At 47.8% G+C, this 18,103-nt stretch overlaps 1 protein-coding gene across 16 annotated transcripts in view; it reads right to left on the bottom strand.

The window, feature by feature from the left end:
- Positions 1-16,118, bottom strand: part of tnikb (TRAF2 and NCK interacting kinase b) — a 31,660-nt gene extending 15,542 nt beyond the window's left edge. For 7 of the 16 annotated variants that reach the window (XM_069512168.1, XM_069512170.1, XM_069512169.1 and 4 more), the window contains exons 1-17: positions 15,675-16,118; positions 12,522-12,587; positions 8,782-8,838; positions 8,530-8,655; positions 7,824-7,934; positions 7,507-7,597; positions 7,177-7,307; positions 6,318-6,372; positions 5,920-5,998; positions 5,641-5,816; positions 5,487-5,553; positions 5,199-5,397; positions 4,931-5,047; positions 3,969-4,055; positions 3,324-3,527; positions 2,169-2,453; positions 97-213 (exon numbers count right to left, since the gene is read on the bottom strand). In XM_069512168.1, coding sequence (XP_069368269.1) covers positions 97-213; positions 2,169-2,453; positions 3,324-3,527; positions 3,969-4,055; positions 4,931-5,047; positions 5,199-5,397; positions 5,487-5,553; positions 5,641-5,816; positions 5,920-5,998; positions 6,318-6,372; positions 7,177-7,307; positions 7,507-7,597; positions 7,824-7,934; positions 8,530-8,655; positions 8,782-8,838; positions 12,522-12,587; positions 15,675-15,782 — 2,076 coding nt within the window. In that variant the 5' untranslated portion in view covers positions 15,783-16,118. The remainder of the gene's footprint in view (positions 1-96; positions 214-2,168; positions 2,454-3,323; positions 3,528-3,968; positions 4,056-4,930; positions 5,048-5,198; positions 5,398-5,486; positions 5,554-5,640; positions 5,817-5,919; positions 5,999-6,317; positions 6,373-7,176; positions 7,308-7,506; positions 7,598-7,823; positions 7,935-8,529; positions 8,656-8,781; positions 8,839-12,521; positions 12,588-15,674) is intronic. The other 9 variants (XM_069512183.1, XM_069512181.1, XM_069512184.1 and 6 more) reach the window with 5 other exon arrangements.
- Positions 16,119-18,103: the final 1,985 nt, after the last annotated feature.

Raw genomic sequence — 18,103 nt, 5'->3', positions numbered from 1 at the left:
GATTCTACGTCCACACAGAGAAACCAAACCTCTGGTGGACGTTCCTGTCACACACACACACACACACACACACACTGGGAGATGTAGGGTGCACACCTGGGGTTCGACGGAGCGGTGCATGGGGGGGGTCCGGGCCTGCTGGATGCCTCCGCTGCTGAACGACTCGGAGCGCGGCGGCAGCGACGGGTCCGAGATCCGGTTGGAGATTTTGTGCTGCAACAAAGGAGAAGAAGTCTGTTCATCTTATTATACTCCTGACACACACACACACACACACACACACACAAACACACACACACACACACACAGTGAAGTGCTGAACCTCCATGTTTTTAATGATAATATGTAAATAATGAGCCGATGTAATTTCATCACAAACATTAAATATAATTTATACTTAATTTAAAATCAAAAGCCGCAGAATGAGCTGAATAAAAGGTCGAAAGGAAAAAAGCCAAATTTAAATTCAAGGTGCTGCACAGATGAAAAGGGACTTTAGTCGCCGTGGTTACAGGCGACCAGCGGAGAGTTCATTATTTCACGAAAGCAGCAGATCTGAACCGTTTTCTGAAAAACGCCGGCTGCAGCGGGTTCTCAGGGTTGTGTCTGTGTGATGGAAATATATCTTCACTGGGGAATCCTGGGAGGCCGAGGGTAGACCTGTCTGAACAGTGTGTGTGTGTGTGTGTGTGTGTGTGTGTGTGTGTGTGTGTGTCCATAAGGAGAGAGACTGATATAGCCACAGCTGCCCTACATCGCTCCACCACCAGGGCCACCAGGAGGCGGACCTGGAGAGCTGCCCTACATGTGTGTGTGTGCGTGTGTGTGTGTGTGTGTGTTGTGTTGCCTTTGATTTACGGAGGTCAGGGTTCAGATATGGAGCACTGCATTCCTCACAGAACACACACTCTGGTGTGACATTCACACAGACGGTTGTGAGTCTGAAACCCGTCGGGGTCAAAGTTCAAGAGTTCGAGTTCAGTTCAGTAAAAACAGAGATTAGAGAGAAATAAAGACACAGAAGCTTCAACCACCTGGAAGTAAAAGATAAAGTGAGTTTTGAGGTTAAAAGAGAAGACGTGATGTTAGTTTGAGTTGCTGATGTTAGTACATGTTACATACATGATACATACAGCAGCTCTCAACCTGACGGCCAGGAGATCAAATACAAATCACTGCCACCACTGTTTATTCCTATAGATTACAAACAATGTGAATTCATTATATTATATTATATTACATTATATTTTATTTTATTATACTACATTACATTATATTATATTATATCAAATTAAATGATATTACATAATATTATATTATATTATGTTACATTATCTATTATATTATATTGCATTATATTATATTATATCAAATTAAATTATATTACATAATATTATATTACATTATATTTTATTGCATTATATTATGTTACATTATATATTATATTATATTATATTGCATTATATTATATTATATCAAATTAAATTATTTATTACATAATATTATATTATATTATGTTACATTACATTACATAAAATTATATTATATTACATTATATTATATTTTATTGCATTATATTATGTTACATTATATATTATATTATATTATATTACATTATATTATATTACATCATATTATCTTAGATTACATTACATTATATAATATTATATTATGTTATATTAAATTACAATATATTATATTACATCATATTATCTTAGATTACATTACATTATATAATATTATATTATGTTATATTAAATTACAATATATTATATTATATTTTATTATATTTGATTATATTAATGGTAATAAAAGCAGCAGGTTGAGAGTCACTGCAGTAAAAGATGAGGAAGGATCCCACAGGTCTGCAGTGAGTAACCTGTAACATGAGGTGAAGGTTAAAGTAAAGGATTAAAGCTGTGGAGAGAAATTCTGACAAAAAAAAAAAAAGAACACGGAGGAGATGAGATGAAACTGGAACCAGCAGCAGGAGTCAGAACGTGGAGCTGAACTCCTGCAGAGAACAGGTGAGTTCATAGTTCAGCCCTGAGTCAACGTGCGAGAGTCGTCGTTAGTGGAATTCAATAACTGAGCCGAGGTTAGTGTCTGGACAGACGTCCGGATGAGACAGGAGGAGGAGTTAAGTGTCTGTTCTCCCTCGGACTGACCCTGCGGCCTGGGCTCCGGCCCCTGGAGTCGGGGCTCTGCTGGCGCATCACCGGCTGAGAGGCGTCTGCGCTGCGGCTGGGGACACAGGTGACACGGATGCGAGGCACATGCTGGTGATCCCTGGAGGGGCTGATGTGGGCGGGGTAGGATGGGGGGCGGCGGCGGCGGGGTTTGTAACCGGGCAGTAAGAGGAGGTTGTCGAGGTTGGCGGGTCGCGTCTCCCTGAAGGAGTGGTACTTCTTGGGAGGGATGCGAGGCGAGTTGCTCTGAGCGCGACGCATCACCTGGAGATCAAGGTCAGCGTTAAACAACGTGCACGACGCACAGCCGGAGAACACAACACGTGACGCTTATCTCAGGTGACACAACCGCCGGCAGCCGAACAGGAAGTCCACGGATCGGCTGGTTTACAACAAACTTACGATTCATTTCAGGCAGATCGTGACTTTGAAATAAATATAAATATCAAATCTCATCATCTTCATCTTCCTGTGGTCGATTTAAAACATCCTGAAACGAGGGATTCGCTCTGTTTGCAGAGACGGTTTTAATTAGAAAAAGGAAAAAGAAAGTGCAACTCTTCTCTTTTCTCTCGTTTTGTAAAGACCACTCTGGACCGAAACTCTTCATCTGACAAAAGCACAAAAAACAAGAATTTAACAGCAAATCAAATGTTGAATTCTGTCGTCGCACCTGAAAAAGACAAATATTTTTAGGAGCGAACTCTGATTCAGATTCAGCAGATCGAGTTCAGACGAAACCTGGAGGTTAGAAACAGAACATTTGTCAGAGTTCTTCTCCTGAGAGCTTCGGTTCTTATGAATGAAGAAAGACCTGTCGTCACTTGTGTGTGTGTGTGTGTGTGTGTGAGAGTGTGTGTTTTCTTGTTCCCACATGCAGACCGGCCTTCACTCTGCGGAGCTTCACCTGAGACTCACAGCGGAGCATCCTCTGAATCTGTGTGTGTCCATATGAGGATTTAAACAATAAATCAACGCAGACACGTCTCAGGTTCTGCTCGTCCAGAACAAAACGTTTTCAAACTAGAACACAGAGTAGTGTGGACAATGCACCTGTTTTAGGAGAATATGTTTTCTGGGCCGGTTCTTCTGAAGTAAAATCAGTCATCTTGATTTCGCTCTGTGTGTCTCTACCTCTTTGGCCCAGGCGGGCTTGTCGTTGGTGCCGGGCGCCTGATCCTTGTAGTGGTACAGCTGCTTCTTGTCCTGCGGCGGTCGCAGCGGCTCCTGCTGTTGTTGCTGCTGCAGCGACACCAGATACGCTCGCTCCTGCTGCAGCTGCCTCTGCAGCCGCTCGGCCTGCCGCTGCTCCTCGATCTGCTTCCGCTTGTACTCCTGCTCATCAAGCACAAAGAAAACGAGAGGTAGACACTAAAGCACAACGGTAGAGAGAGAACTCGAAGATTATAAAGTCAGTCCTGCTTCGACATGAGGTCGAAGATAAGACAGAAGAGAATCACCTCGATGTTCATCCAACATTAGTGAACTCTATATTTATTCTTTTATATATCGCTGATCTTTAATCATTTCAAATATTGTATTTTATTCAGTTTTTACGTTCCTCATCTCAACATTAGTATTCTCATGTTGTGTGATGTTCAAACTGCTTCTAACGACAGAGTGAGTTCATATCCAGTGTCTGTTCGTGTTTCCCTGTGTTGACTCTGAATCCAGCTGAGACTTTGTGTTTTATTTTGAAATAAATCTCTCCAGAAGTTCTCCCACAGCGTGACACAGCCTCGTTCCACTGGTTTCCTGTGTGTCTGTGTGAGTCGTTACCAGCAGTAAGGCCTGCTCCTGCAGGAGCTGCTGCTGCAGGATCTCCAGCTGCCTCTGCTCCTCCTCCAGCTGTCTACGGATATACTCCTAACCAGTCAGCACCCAGGGCCAGAGAGAGACGCGGCCAATCGCAGACCACCGAGGCGGGCGAGAAGCAAATCGGAGCCCAGGCAACCGGTGACGTCAGCAGAGCAGGAAATAGGAGGCGATTGAAAAGAGGAGGACAGGAAAAAGTAGATTTATTGAAGAGGTGGGAAAGTCGGGAATTAGGCAGAAATAGACGAGGGCAGATAAAAAGAGAGAGACAGCAGGGGGCTGCGATCAGTGGAAGAGGAAGACATGCTTATTAGTGGAGGGGGGACGTTAAACAGCAGCATGAACCCAGTCGTGCAAGAGGTAGAAAGGTAGATGTGAAAGATAGAGCGATGGAGGAAAGTGCCCCGTCTCCTCTGTCACATAATAATGAATGTGTGATGTTAATGCAGCTGAGACTCATCACGACTTTCTCAACATCGGGATTAAAAACATCCATGTTCCGCTTTTGAAGCGAATCGTAGAGACGACCACGTGTTCTGGGGGAGGTGTTCCCAGGGCTGATGGGATGTGTAGTCCCTCCAGTCTGGGTCAGGAGGCATCATGGCGAGATGCTCCAACCACCTCGACTGTCTGAGCCCAGACACCCGACCACACAAACTCTTTTTTGGCTGCTGTTTTACGCAATTTCCCAGGAAGTTAAGGGAAATCGTGGCTAGGGACAGAGGGACGTCTGGTCTCGTCCCCGAGCCCCTGATAAGTGGAGGACAATGGATGGATGATGGATCGTAGAGATCGTGAAGTTTTATGTCATGTCCACAGTTCTACTCTGATGACCGATGAGACAGAGGCGCTGTTTGGTCTTTTATGCGTGACGTGAATAACGTGACACCTGTGACGTGTCGTCCTTCAGTCAGGCGTCCTCTCACCTGCTCTCTCTCGGCGTGCCTCCTCTCCTCCTCTCGACGGAGCTGCTCCATCTCCTCGTACCTCCTCCGCTGCTCTCGCTCCTGCTGCTTCCTCAGCTCTCGCTCGCGACGCTGTTGCTGTGGGTGGAAAAGATTGGACACAGCGACGCTTCAGCTCTGAGTACGTGTGTGTGTTTGTTCAGGTGTGTTCCTCTGGCATCGGGACGAGCTGAGGCGCTGACGTCACAGATGTGGGAAGAAAAAGATGCACTGGATGAAACAGACACACCTCCTCCAGCCGTCGCCTCTGCTCCTTCTGCTCCTCGATACGTTTCTGCCTCTCGGCCAGTAGTTGGCGCTTGTGCTCCTCGTTCTGCTGCTGCTCCAGCTGCTGGCGCCGGATCAGCTCCGACCGCTCCTTGTTGGCCAGCTGGAGACGCAGGAAGTCCCGCCTCAGAGTGGACTCCCCAGGAATGTTGATGATGGAGCTGGAAAAGAACCAATGAGAGGAGGGGTATCAGTAATTGTATTAGTAGAACTGTAGTAGCAGTAGTACTATCAGTAGTAGAAGATATACCTGGGCTCTCCGGCGTCTCTTTCTTCATCCTCTTCCTCACTGCCACTGTACTCATACTCTGTCTCGTCTGGAGGAAACACACACACACACACACGTTAGCATCAGCTCTTCTCAGACCGCCGCTCGTCTTCAAACAGCCCGCGAGCATCCTCACCCCTCTCCCCCCTCCTCTTCTTGGTGCGGTCGATGTGGTCCTTCAGCTGGATGCGGACCTGCCGCTCGTTGGGAAGGTCCCGGATGAACGGGTGCTTGAGGAGCTGCTCGGTGCTCGGCCGCTGACTGTGACTCTTCACCAGGCAGCTCTCGATGAACGACTGGAACTTCTTCGACCTGGAAACACACGAGTTTAGACCCACGACAGTTACAGTGGTGGTCAGTACTGTGTGTGTGTGTGTGTGTGTGTGTGTGTGTGTGTGTGTGTGTGTGTTCTCACCACTTCTTGGACTTGAGTCTAGGTGCAGGATTTCTGGGGATGAGGAAGAGCGCTCTCATTGGATGCATGTCACACAGAGCTGAGGAGGAAGAGAGAAGGAAAGAAGAGGAGATGAAGGAGAGGAAATGATGGAAGGCAAAAAGGAAAAGAAAGGAGGGGAAGAGAGGAGAGGAGAGAAATGAAGGCAACAGGAAAGTAAAGGAGGGGAAGGGAAAGAGAGGAGATGAGAAAGAGGAGGGGAGAGGAAAGGAAAGAAATGAGGCCAAAGGAAACAGGAAAGGAAAAGAAAAAGGAAGAGGAAAGGAAAAAATAGGAAATTAGTGTGTGTGTGTGTGTGTGTGTGTGTGTGTGTGTGTGTGTGTGTGTGTGTGTCTGATCATGGTCGACGTGTCACTTACGTGGCGCTCCCTCTGCCATCTCTACGGCTGTGATGCCGAGCGACCACAGATCACTCTGCAGACAGAGAGACACAGAAAACATCTGATCCACTGTCAGGAAAATTACCCATCTGCCCCTGCTGCTGCAGCTTCATGACTCGATCTGCTCCTTTTTTCAAAAATCTGCATTTTTCAGCCAGAAAACTTCTTTTTAAACGTTGATGTTAATGTTGTGGAACGAGGCGAGGGCGTCCTGACACGCAGAGCCCCAGAGGGCCGGAGTTAATGGCGTCTGAACGGAGCCGCGCTCGGCCTCCTCAGGCTTCGCCACAGGGATTCGTCCCGGCCCCATTACTGCTCACCCTTCACACACTGACGACCACCGGAGCCAGCGCTCTCACTGGTCGTATCTGCAGACGAGACCTCGCAGCAGTTTGTGCAGTCGTGTGGCGACGGTCAGGGATCAGACGAATATGATCAGTGAGCCTCACAGAGGTTCGTTTAAAGGTCAGTCTGCGTCACTCGTTCACAGATACAAACATTCTGACCCTGAGACTGAGCAGAAATTTCACTTTTGTGAGTTTTAAGAGTCTAAAAGTAAAACACCCACATCACAGAGACGGTGAATAAAGACGGACGAAGCGTCTTCACTTCCTCCCGCTGAACAACAATGAAGCCGCGAGTCTCAGCTGTCAATCATGACGTCTCCGCCCATTTTCTCATCATCAGATAACTAATTCAAACCAAACATTTATTTAACGTTACGTGTCCCATCTGCAAACATGGAGGAGGCAGAGTTTATGACCTATACCGCAGCCAGCCACCAGGGGGCGAATACACACACACACACACACACACACACACACACACACAAATTTACCTTGAAGTCGTACGTGGCGTCGGGGTTCTCATCACAGGCGATGACCTCCGGGGCCATCCAATACGGCGTCCCGATAAATGTGTTCCGCCGTCCCACCGTACGATCCAGCTGAGCGCTCACACCAAAGTCAACTGCACACACACACACACACACACACACACACACACACACACACACACACACACACACACACACACACACACACACACACACACACACACAGGTTTATAGTAATGCTTGTACATTCTTTTTCTTGTGTGTGTGTGTGTGTGTGTGTGTGTGTGTGTGTGTGTGTGTGTGTGTGTGTGTGTGTGTGTGTGCGCCTCTCACCTAGTTTGACCTCTGCGTTCTCCGTCAGCAGCACGTTCTGGCCTTTAATATCCCTGTGGATGACCTTGTGTTGGTGGAGATGAGTCAGACCCTGAAGACAGAAACATAATTCAGTCATTTCTTATCGACACAACAAAACCCAGCATGCAACTGGGACAATAACACAACAACCTCTGAAAAACACGAACACGAGAATAAAGAGTCGTTTCGTTCAAGGTGAACATTGGACCTGGTTTGTTTTAGCTGGTTCTGATATTATTCATGTTTTTGACGCTCGACCTGCTCTTTGTGTGTTCGGTTTATTTCAGGGTTCTCACCCGGAGGATCTCTCTGCAGATGTAGGCGATCCACTCCTCCTTCAGCGAGCTCCCTTTGGTGTTTTTGATCAGATCTGTGACGGAGCCGGCGCCGCAGAACTCCATGACGAGCTGCACACGCACACGCACACACACACACACACACACACACACACACACACACAAGCATCGGAGTTGACATCTGCTCCCTCACTCTTAAGAAAAGACAATTCTCATCTAATCTGTTGTTGGAATCTGTTTCACTTGAGGAAACAGGATCTTTGTTTAAAATAAAAAACGACAAATTAAAGAGCTAATTTTTTTCTTTCATTAAAATTGAAATTAAAACAGTCGACAGGAGCCGTTTCACTTTTATCGTCAATCCACTTAATTTTCCGTACGACAATAACAATAACTTCTTCATTATAACGACAGTGACTCCGTTCCCCGGTGGCTTTTGAAACGACAGTAAGGTCTCGATCTCTTGGTTTAAACTGCTTTGACATAATGAATGTTGTGATTCAGCTCGATACAAATTCAGTTTCTCCTTGAAAAGATAAAAATCCAAATCCCTCTAAACATCTTTCTCCTCATTCAGTGTTGACTTTGGAAATCGTTAATGAAAATGATTCCCGGGAACGAGGAGCAATCCGAGGAGGAATTAGTAAACAAATGTAACGGAGCGCTCTAACGGACGAGGAGGTCACAGCGGCGGCGGCGTACGTACCCACAGCTGGTCGTCCATGCCGGGAGGATTCTTCTTGACGAAGGCTCCATAGTAGGTGGCGATGTTCCTGTGGTGACTGTACTTCTTCAACATGTTGATCTCTGCTTTAATCTCCTCCTCCTCGTCCTGTCACACACACAGTTCAATGATACTATGCAACTGTGTGTGGGACGTACACAGCAAGGCTGCGTGTGTGTATGTGTGTGTGTGCGTGTGCGTGTGTGTGTGCGTGTGTGTATGTGTGTCACTCACTCCTGTGACGTCCATAACCTTGATGGCAGCGAGCTGACCTGTTTTGACATGACGACCCTGAAACACAGAGATACAAACACTTATCACTTTATCAAAGTGTATCAGTCATTTAGTGTGTGTGTGTGTGTGTGTGTGTGTGTGTGTGTGTGTGTGTGTGTGAGTGTGTGTGAGTGTGTGTGTGTGTGTGTGTGTGTGAGTGTGTGTGTGAGTGTGTGTCTTGACCCTCAGGTTGGAAACTAGACGTTACCTGTGGACGTCTCCTCGTTCAAACTCTGAAGTCACAGCTGTTAAAGCAAGAAACTGAAAATTCATCCACCACCAGCCCCCCCATCACACACACACACACACACACACACACGCACACACACACACACACGCACACACACACATGCCCACAATTTCCTCATGGTAACCTAGCAACAGCTGTGTGTGGGGAGGCCATGATATTTCACACTCTGGGTCACTTGCACATGTGAGTTGCTCAGATGCACACAGACACACACACACACACACACACACACACACACACACACACACACACACACACAGTGTCTTGGTTACTCAATGTTGCATCAGACTTCACCTCGGAGAACGTTTCTCTTTTTCACGTTTCTCTTTGTGCATCGTTCGACTTTTTATTTCTGTGTTTTCTTTTCATTCATTTTATTTTATTTCTAATAAAGATTCTGAATCTGTACAAGTTGAAGCTGCGGCTCCATTTCTTTGTCAGTAAGACATGTGATCTCTACGACATCGTAGAGATCACATGTTTTTAAAACACGTACGTTGACTTATTTATCAGTATTGACTGATCCACTGGTTCCTATCCTCGTCTTTAGACGTGTGCACAGCTCTGGACAGTCTCCGGAGGGAGCGTGTGCGAGACAACAAATGTCTGAATGAGCTCATGTGAGACTCGTCGTGTTTCGAACAGATTCTCTATATTCACATGAAGAAGATCAGTGAGATCTACCAGGAACAAAACTCCGATGACAAACGCCTCCGCTGCGTCTCTTACAGATGTGTTCAGACGAGTCGTGGCCTCTGTCGACCTGTCAACACGACAGATGTTCACTGCCTCCAGACTTTGACTCAGCTGATTCTGGGAGCGAGTCATGAAGAACTCCACGCTCCAGACGTGTGATGATTCAGGGCTTTGCTCAGTTTTTCTCCAGATAACCGAGTGACCCTGATCCTCGGACCTCGGGTCGAGTTGTGTGAAGTGCTGCTGTGACTGAAGGACAAACGGCAGCGCTCCGCAGCGTCGAGGCGATAAAGGGCGAGATGAAAGGAAGAGATAGCGCCACACACAGACTCTTTGTTTCGCTATCTCGCTTCCTCCGACACCGATGGCCGGCCAAACAATCTCCCCGAGGTGGCACAGAGCTCCCAGTGTGTGTGTGTGTGTGAGTGTGTGTGTGTGTGTGTGAGTGTGTGTGGGATTATGGGTGTAAGGAAGCTGCATTAAAACAGCACCTGGATCCTCACACACACACACACACACACACACAGGCAGTGAGGGAGAGATAAAGATAGCGACAGAGCAGAGGGAGGTGGCAGGTGAGGAGGAGGAGGAGGAGGAGGAGGAGGAGGAGGAGGAGGAGGAAGAAGAGGATGACTGGAGATAGAAGAGGGCAGAGAATCCTTTTGGAGCAGCCTGAGGCGTAAAAACATCCCTCGTGTTCAGACAAGCTTCACATTCCAAACCTGAACACAAGCCCCGACACATGAAGCCCGAGACAGAAGCTGAGAAAACAGCAGCGGAGCTTCGTCTCTGCACCGGTAACGTCCACTGGAAACAGACTTTGTCGGTGATGGAAGAACGAGCCGTCACTAATCACCACATTTAATGAAATATAAACACTGGACTATCAGAGCGGTGGATTCTCTCCTGGAATCAGACGCTTTCTTCAGGAAGCTTCTTCCTGAGAAAACACACTGAAGGTTTTCTTCTTCGTTATTCAGGAGCTCGTTCTTTCAGCTCCAGACCTCAGACTTTGGAATGCTTTCACTTTAAACCCTGCGCTTGTGCTCCAGCTTCAGCTCTTCTCCTCACGGATTTGTTTGTGTCCGTCAAAATCCCCCAACCAATGGAACGTCAGGTGCAGTGGCGACGAACGGAATTGTCCCGCCCACGTTTACGGGTGTGTTCGTTTTATGTCTTAGAGAGTCCTGTGTGGGCGGTTACCGGATTCGTGCTCTCCCTCCCTCCACGGCCTTATTATTACACCGGCTTCTCATTCGCCATCGCTGACATTCACAGAAAAATACGAGAGCAGACATTTCACACACAGACGCAGCGTGAGGTGGAAGAAAAGAGCTGCAGCTTTGAGCACAAGCAGGGAAATCAAGAAGTCCTGCTCTCAAACCGATTCAACAACGGGTCTCATCTGAGTGTCGTGGATTCTTTGCGGCCCGTTCCTGATCGTGTGTTCTCTTGATTTCCTCCGACAAGGTTTTGTTTTAAATGTCAGATTTCCATGAAAGTTGTTGGGAGGATGTGGTTTGAGTCAGAAAAGATCCAGATTCCAGCTGACGGGAGAACAGACCAAAGTTTTTACACGTGAGAGAAACAACTGCGTTGATGCCACAGCTGCCTGTCCACGTGGACAATAAATACTTTACGACATGTGACAAATAGCGCTGCACAGATTTATTATGTGTGGAAACCTTTGGAACTGATTAGATTCTAATCTTATTGTTTATCGTGCATCAATTTCAGAGGAAGATTAAAACACTGAGATGTTAGAGGACGTGACACAGTTTGAATCTTCCTGCTGCGACTGTGTTTGTTCTGGAGTCAGTGGTTCCAAACAGGAGGATTAAGCCCGATGCTGTTTTCTCTCCGGAGGTTTAGAATCACCACAGAACTTTCTCTCGTCACGTTCTTGTGTTTTCTACGTGGTTAACGCTCGTTGTTCTTTATATTTATCTCTGGAACATGAGTTCTATCTCAAAACATTCTCTTAATTTCCTTTAGTATCAAGCAGCAGCGTTTCTTATCTCTGTCTTTAACCTTTCATTGATTTCTCAGATAATAATTCATGGACCTTGATTTTTAAAAATCAGACAAAACAGATCCAGTAGAAAATCACAGTTTGTAATTTGATTTGTTTCGGAAACTAACTAGTGAGTGACGTGTTCTTAGCAAACGTACTCCAGGTTTCCCTCAGTTCACTGCAGGAAGCTCCGACAACGATGAGCATCTTTTAAAAGTGTTTTGTTTTGGAGTCCAAGGTCTTAATTTACCCAGCATGCTTAGTGACCGACCGCAGCTTGTGTTGATGCTGTTCTATCAATCATCTCGGCGAGAAGGCGTCACCTCGTAGAAACAATGGATCGATAGTGAACATCCAGCAGACGTGTGTGTGTTAAACAGCTGAAAATGAGAGAACACAAACACACGTCTCTGCCGTGTTGTCTGCGTGTGCGTCCTCCGCTGCCTGACCAAGGACGGAGGCGGGGGCAACTTCACTTTTAGCCAAAACTGATAATGCTGTTGATTCTGTGAGCTCGCGTTGAGGATCAGGAGGAGACGAGGATGAGTCGACTCCCCAGTGAGTCAGCAAATCTCAGCAAATCACCTCTTTCAAAAGATCCACAGGTGGCAAGCACACACACACACACGCACACACACACGCACACACACACACACACACACACACACACACACACACGCACACACGCACACACACACACACAGCATGACAGGGAGTTATGAAGTAATTATGAAGTCTCACCTTGTAGACCTGCCCATAGGTTCCATTTCCAACCAGTTCGACCAGCTCGAAGATACCAGCTGGGTCCTGAGAGAGAGAGAGAGAGAGAGAGAGAGAGAGAGAGGTAGAGATGAATAAAGAGGAGGAGAGAGAGAGGAGAAACAGCAGAAGAAGACAAAATGTACAAGTTACTCAAGAGAACATAAGTCTGATTAAACTGGACATGAGATGGGTGTAGGATTTTAATGTGGAGTTTGACCTTCACACACACACACACACACACACACACACACACACACACGGTAATCTCATGTTCAGACTGATTCAAATTCAATAAACTTTCCAAAACACAAATTTTGATATTTAAGGAAACCGGTGTGTGTGTTTGTGTTTGTGTGTGTGTGTGTGTGTTTGTGTGTGTGTGTGTGTGTGTGTGTGTGTGTCTATTAGCGTTCAGTGGGCCACAGGAGCGTTGGCACTATTACAGTGAAGTCTCCTGACGGGGGATTAGTTTAAAAAGCAGCGTTTCACTCAAGGTCAAACAGAAGCACGTCTAATCCTGGAGGACCTTGGCCTCACGTGCACACTCTCACACACACACACACACACACACACACACACACACACACACCTGTTACAGCTCTCTCTGTGCAGTCGTACGACCACACGTATGAGAAAGACAGTCCAGAGAAAATGAGGTTAAAGGGAGCAGATGTTCAGCGGAGGTGCAGGATCTGGGTGGAGACGTCAGGAGTGAGGCAGCGGTTCAGCTCTGCACATCCAGATGTTTCTCAAAAAGACAACGTGAGTCCAGTTGGGGAACAATTCCCATGAAATATGCTTTCATTCAAACTCTATGTTGTCAGTTCCACTTTTCAAAAACTAAAAACTACATGTTGCTCTACATGTTCGGCACAAGAAGTTCGTGCACGAGGAATTTAATGGAGCAATCCAGAGATTGTGCACGAATTTGAAGAAACAGAAACAACTGAAGTGTTCAAGAGTTCATCCTGATAACGGAATCCTCTGCCATCTCTTCTTTTCAACAGCTTCCTTTACCGCAGACTGTGCACAACATTGACTTTCACAACGAAACGAAACGCACCAGAGGAAAGAAACACGTCCGTCTCCTTTAAGCTTCTGCACAAACGTCAGGTTTGCACGTTAAGTATTTAGATGCAGAGCAAAATTCCAATGAGCAATTCGCCCAATCAGGACCTTTTCAAATTCCTGATTTGGATGTTTCAACTGAACCATTGACTTAACAACCAGTGACATGTAGTATATACAGTATGACATATACAGTATGACATATACAGTATGACATATACAGTATGATATTTACAGTATTAATATATAGTATTTACAGTCTACCTCCAGAAAACGAGACATATTTAAGACTCAGCTGAACAGAAATATATTTTGAACCAAGGTGACTTTTAGTTTCACGTTGTAATTTAGGGACCAAAGAATTTTGTCTGACACTCGTACGTCCTGTCTCCATCACCTACGTGGGCGTCGTCTACCTGTACTTGACTCCGACCGGTCTGTAGGCGGCGCCTGGAGGAAATGAATGAAGAGTTTCATCTGATTGCCATGGTAACGTCACAATGGCTACCTTTCACCCCTGGACTGAACTGAAGAGTCTGAAGCTCTGAAACTCTCCTGAGCAGGTTCCATTTAGTCCGGAGAAGAGAAGAGGCCACCGGCCATAAGAGAAGAACAAGCCCGTGACCTCCCCGTCCTCATCGGCAGCGCTGTCAAGACTCTAATGGCGACTAATACTGTCCCTGTCCAGAGGTGTCACAGGAACAGACTCCGACAGATTTCAGAATAAGAGTCTGTCGGTGTGGAGCCAAGACTTCAGGCCTGATGGGAGCTACAGTGAGAGGAGGTGAAGACGAGTCAACCTGAGGAGATGGTTTAGGATGTGAAGCTCTGCAGAAACAGGAAGTGTGTGTGTGTGTGTGTGTGTGTGTGTGTGTGTGTGTGTGTGTGTGTGCTGTGTGTGGTGTGTGTGTGTGTGTGGTGTGTGTGTTTGAGACAGGCTTTGCATCAGCTGAAGTGTTTCCTCACAGCTCTCCGCTCCTTCCTTGGTGACCTAATTTCTAATCATCATGTCACTGAGGGAGAGAGCGAGGATTCACATTCTTACAACAACGTGCACATCCTTCTTCTCTTTGTGTCTTTGTCCTTCAGTGTGTGTGTGTGTGTGTGTCTGCATCTGTAACACACACACTCACACACACAGACACACACACTCTCTCAGACTTGCAGTCCCACCCCAGTGATCATGCCCAGACTTGATTCTTGCTCTGCAGGTACAACTGTGTTGCGTAAGCAGCAGAAGGAGAAAAGAGAATAGCTCTGCCACACACACACACGCACACGCACACGCACACACCTCCAGTCATATGTGAGATCTACATCTTGAGCACATGTTAAATCCAAATGAGTGCATGTACCATTGGTGTGTGTATCCGTGTTTCAGACGAGCACACGCACGCATTCCTGCACGGTTTCCCTCTGTGCACCTTCCGTCCCCGCGCACACGCACAGACCCACACACAGCCTCAGTGATGCAATGCTGCTGCTGCTGCTGTCGCCACAACATCACGAAATGGCGGAACTTCATCGCTGTTATTCACGGTGTGTGCGAGTGCGCGCGTGCGTGCATCTGGAACCTCTGCATCAGTGTGTGCGCGCGCGCTGCGAACGTGTCAGTGAGCTTAACATCTGCTCCACATAGAACAGACGGAGCGGCCTCTATTATGCCGCCTGACGCACGCGCACGGGGATGTGTGCACGCCCGCAGCAGCTCAGGGCCTCATTACATCACGTCCCAATTGTTTATAAAAAAAAAAACATCAACAACAAACAACAGGAGCCACATGATCCCACTCTGCTGCCACACACGCACGCTCTCTCTCTCTCACACACACACATTCACGGGGCTGTATTTCGTGCTCGCGCATGCACACCACCGAGAGCACGGGAGGACCAGGTAGACGCATCCGTGCGCGCTGCCTGGAGAGGAGGGTGAGGATGGAGAGGAGGGAGGAGAGAGAGGGGAGGGGGGGGGGGGGGGGGGGGACAGGTGCTCAACAGCTTCACACACATGCACACGCGCACGCACAGACAGCAGCAGCACATGCACACGCAGGGAGACATTACCCGTAGTGCAGACAGGTCTATCTCATCCAGACTCCGCGCCGGGGAGTCGCTCGCCATGGTTCTCTCGGTTGATTCGGGACTCAAGATGGAAGCTTCCTCAACGACCATCGACCGGGAGGTGCGGAGCCGCGGGAGAACACTCTCTCCTCCGGGAGAAAGAATCACTCACACACCCAGGACAATCCCCGGAAACGCTGCTGGGAGCGGAGAGGACGCAGGAGCGAGGCGGTGCGCGCGGAGCTCCAGGTGCTGCTACATGCTGCTCGGTGCCGTGAATCCGGTGAATCCGGTGAATCCGGTGCTACATGTCTCCACCTCGACCCCCAATCTGGAGAGGAGCGGGGGCGACACACGCGCACAGAAGCGGAGAGCGAGAGAGGAGCGCACAGATCCAACACCGTCCGCGCGTCTGAGGCGGAACAGCAGCAGCAGCGCGCATCACCGGGAGTGGCCTGAGAAGAGAGACGCCACACACACACACACACACACACACACACACACACACACACACACACACACACACACACACACACACACACACACACACACACACAGGACATTACACTGACACATTGATTTGATTTCACAGAAACTTACTCTCTAACCTCTTCCTTTAATCTAATCCTAAATCTAACCTCATTCTAAAACTCAGTCTGAACTCAACCTGAACATAAACCTAACCAACCTAAACCTAACCAACCTAAACCGAGCCTTAACCTGTAACTTTAACCATAACCTGTAACTTTAACCATAACCTGTAACTTTAACCATAACCTGTAACTTTAACCATAACCTAACTTAACCTAACTTAACCTAAACCTTAAGTTTTCACTCTGCAGTTGAATGGTCTAAGTGATGGAAACTTGCTTTCTGTTCCTATAAGAAAGAAAAGATTTAGGTCCCCACAACAAGAGTAATACCTGGACCACACACACACACACACACACACACACATACACACACACACACATCTGCAGTGTGTGTGTGTGTATGTGTATGTGTGTGTGTGTGTGCAGCAGCTTATAAGGACAATCGATATTCTGCGCTGGTCAGTCACACACCCTCGAGCATTAAGTGTCAGGGGTGAGCACACACACACACACACATGAAGACACACACACACACACACACACACATACAGACACACACACACACACACCAATGTGGCCTTTAAAAACCCACAAGGGACATTTTCCCGCTTCATTTACGTCTTAATGTCACATCAGTCGGACACTTGAGCAGCGACACCATGTGACCTGTGCTCAGATCACAGAATCCAAATCACAACAACTACGTGTTCTTCACTTTTTAATGTTTTAACTCTAAACCATCGACAATAAAGATGGACGCCACGACTCCACATCCTCCCACTATCCAGACATGAAGCCTCAACATCCTGGATATGAACGCTCTGACATCGTGCACATCTGGAGTCAGAAGTTTTGTCTTAATTAAGAGGCCGCACCCTTCAGAGGCTGCATCCTTCAGGGGCTGCACCCTTCAGGGGCCGCACCCTTCAGAGGCTGCATCCTTCAGGGGCTGCACCCTTCAGGGGCTGCACCCTTCAGAGGCTGCACCCTTCAGGGGCTGCACCCTTCAGAGGCCGCATCCTTCAGGGGCCGCACCCTTCAGAGGCTGCACCCTTCAGGGGCCGCACCCTTCAGAGGCCGCACCCTTCAGGGGCTGCATCCTTCAGGGGCTGCATCCTTCAGGGGCTGCACCCTTCAGAGGCTGCACCCTTCAGAGGCTGCACCCTTCAGAGGCTGCACCCTTCAGAGGCTGCATCCTTCAGGGGCTGCACCCTTCAGAGGCTGCACCCTTCAGAGGCTGCACCCTTCAGAGGCTGCATCCTTCAGAGGCCGCACCCTTCAGAGGCCGCACCCTTCAGAGGCCGCACCCTTCAGAGGCTGCATTTAGGGACGAACTAGACTGTCCTTTAAATGAGGCCGACAAATGCGTCCCTCCATCCCAGAGAAGCAAATGCATCCACTGCTTCAGCGATGGACCGTTTATCAAAACGTCTGCTTCATGCTGAGGTTGAGGTCAGAGGTCATCTTCCTCATGGAGCCTGAAGACGACGTCACGTTCAGACAGACACAAACTGTTCCATCGTCCCCAACGAGAGATTCACTTCGTGTTTCTGTGGCTCCATCCGGTGACGTGAAGAGGAACTGCAGCAGAGAGCGACGTGGGGAAGCTGAGGTGTGATGAGGACAAAGCAGCATCGACAAACATCCAGCATCATATCCAGTGATCGGTTAGGAGGAAGGATGCATGATGGGAGCTGGACAGTGACACAGTTTGACTTCATTACTGAGACAGACCACGCTGACAGAACGTTCTCGTCCTCTGGATCTGAGACTGTGAGAAAGTTTGAAAAACAAATCGGCTGGATTTCATTTTGTCTGCTGCGTCTGGAAATGGAACCA

Source organism: Paralichthys olivaceus, chromosome 17, assembly GCF_024713975.1.
Source record: "Paralichthys olivaceus isolate ysfri-2021 chromosome 17, ASM2471397v2, whole genome shotgun sequence".
NCBI lineage: Eukaryota > Metazoa > Chordata > Actinopteri > Pleuronectiformes > Paralichthyidae > Paralichthys > Paralichthys olivaceus.
This window is presented reverse-complemented; position numbering and strand designations above follow the sequence as displayed.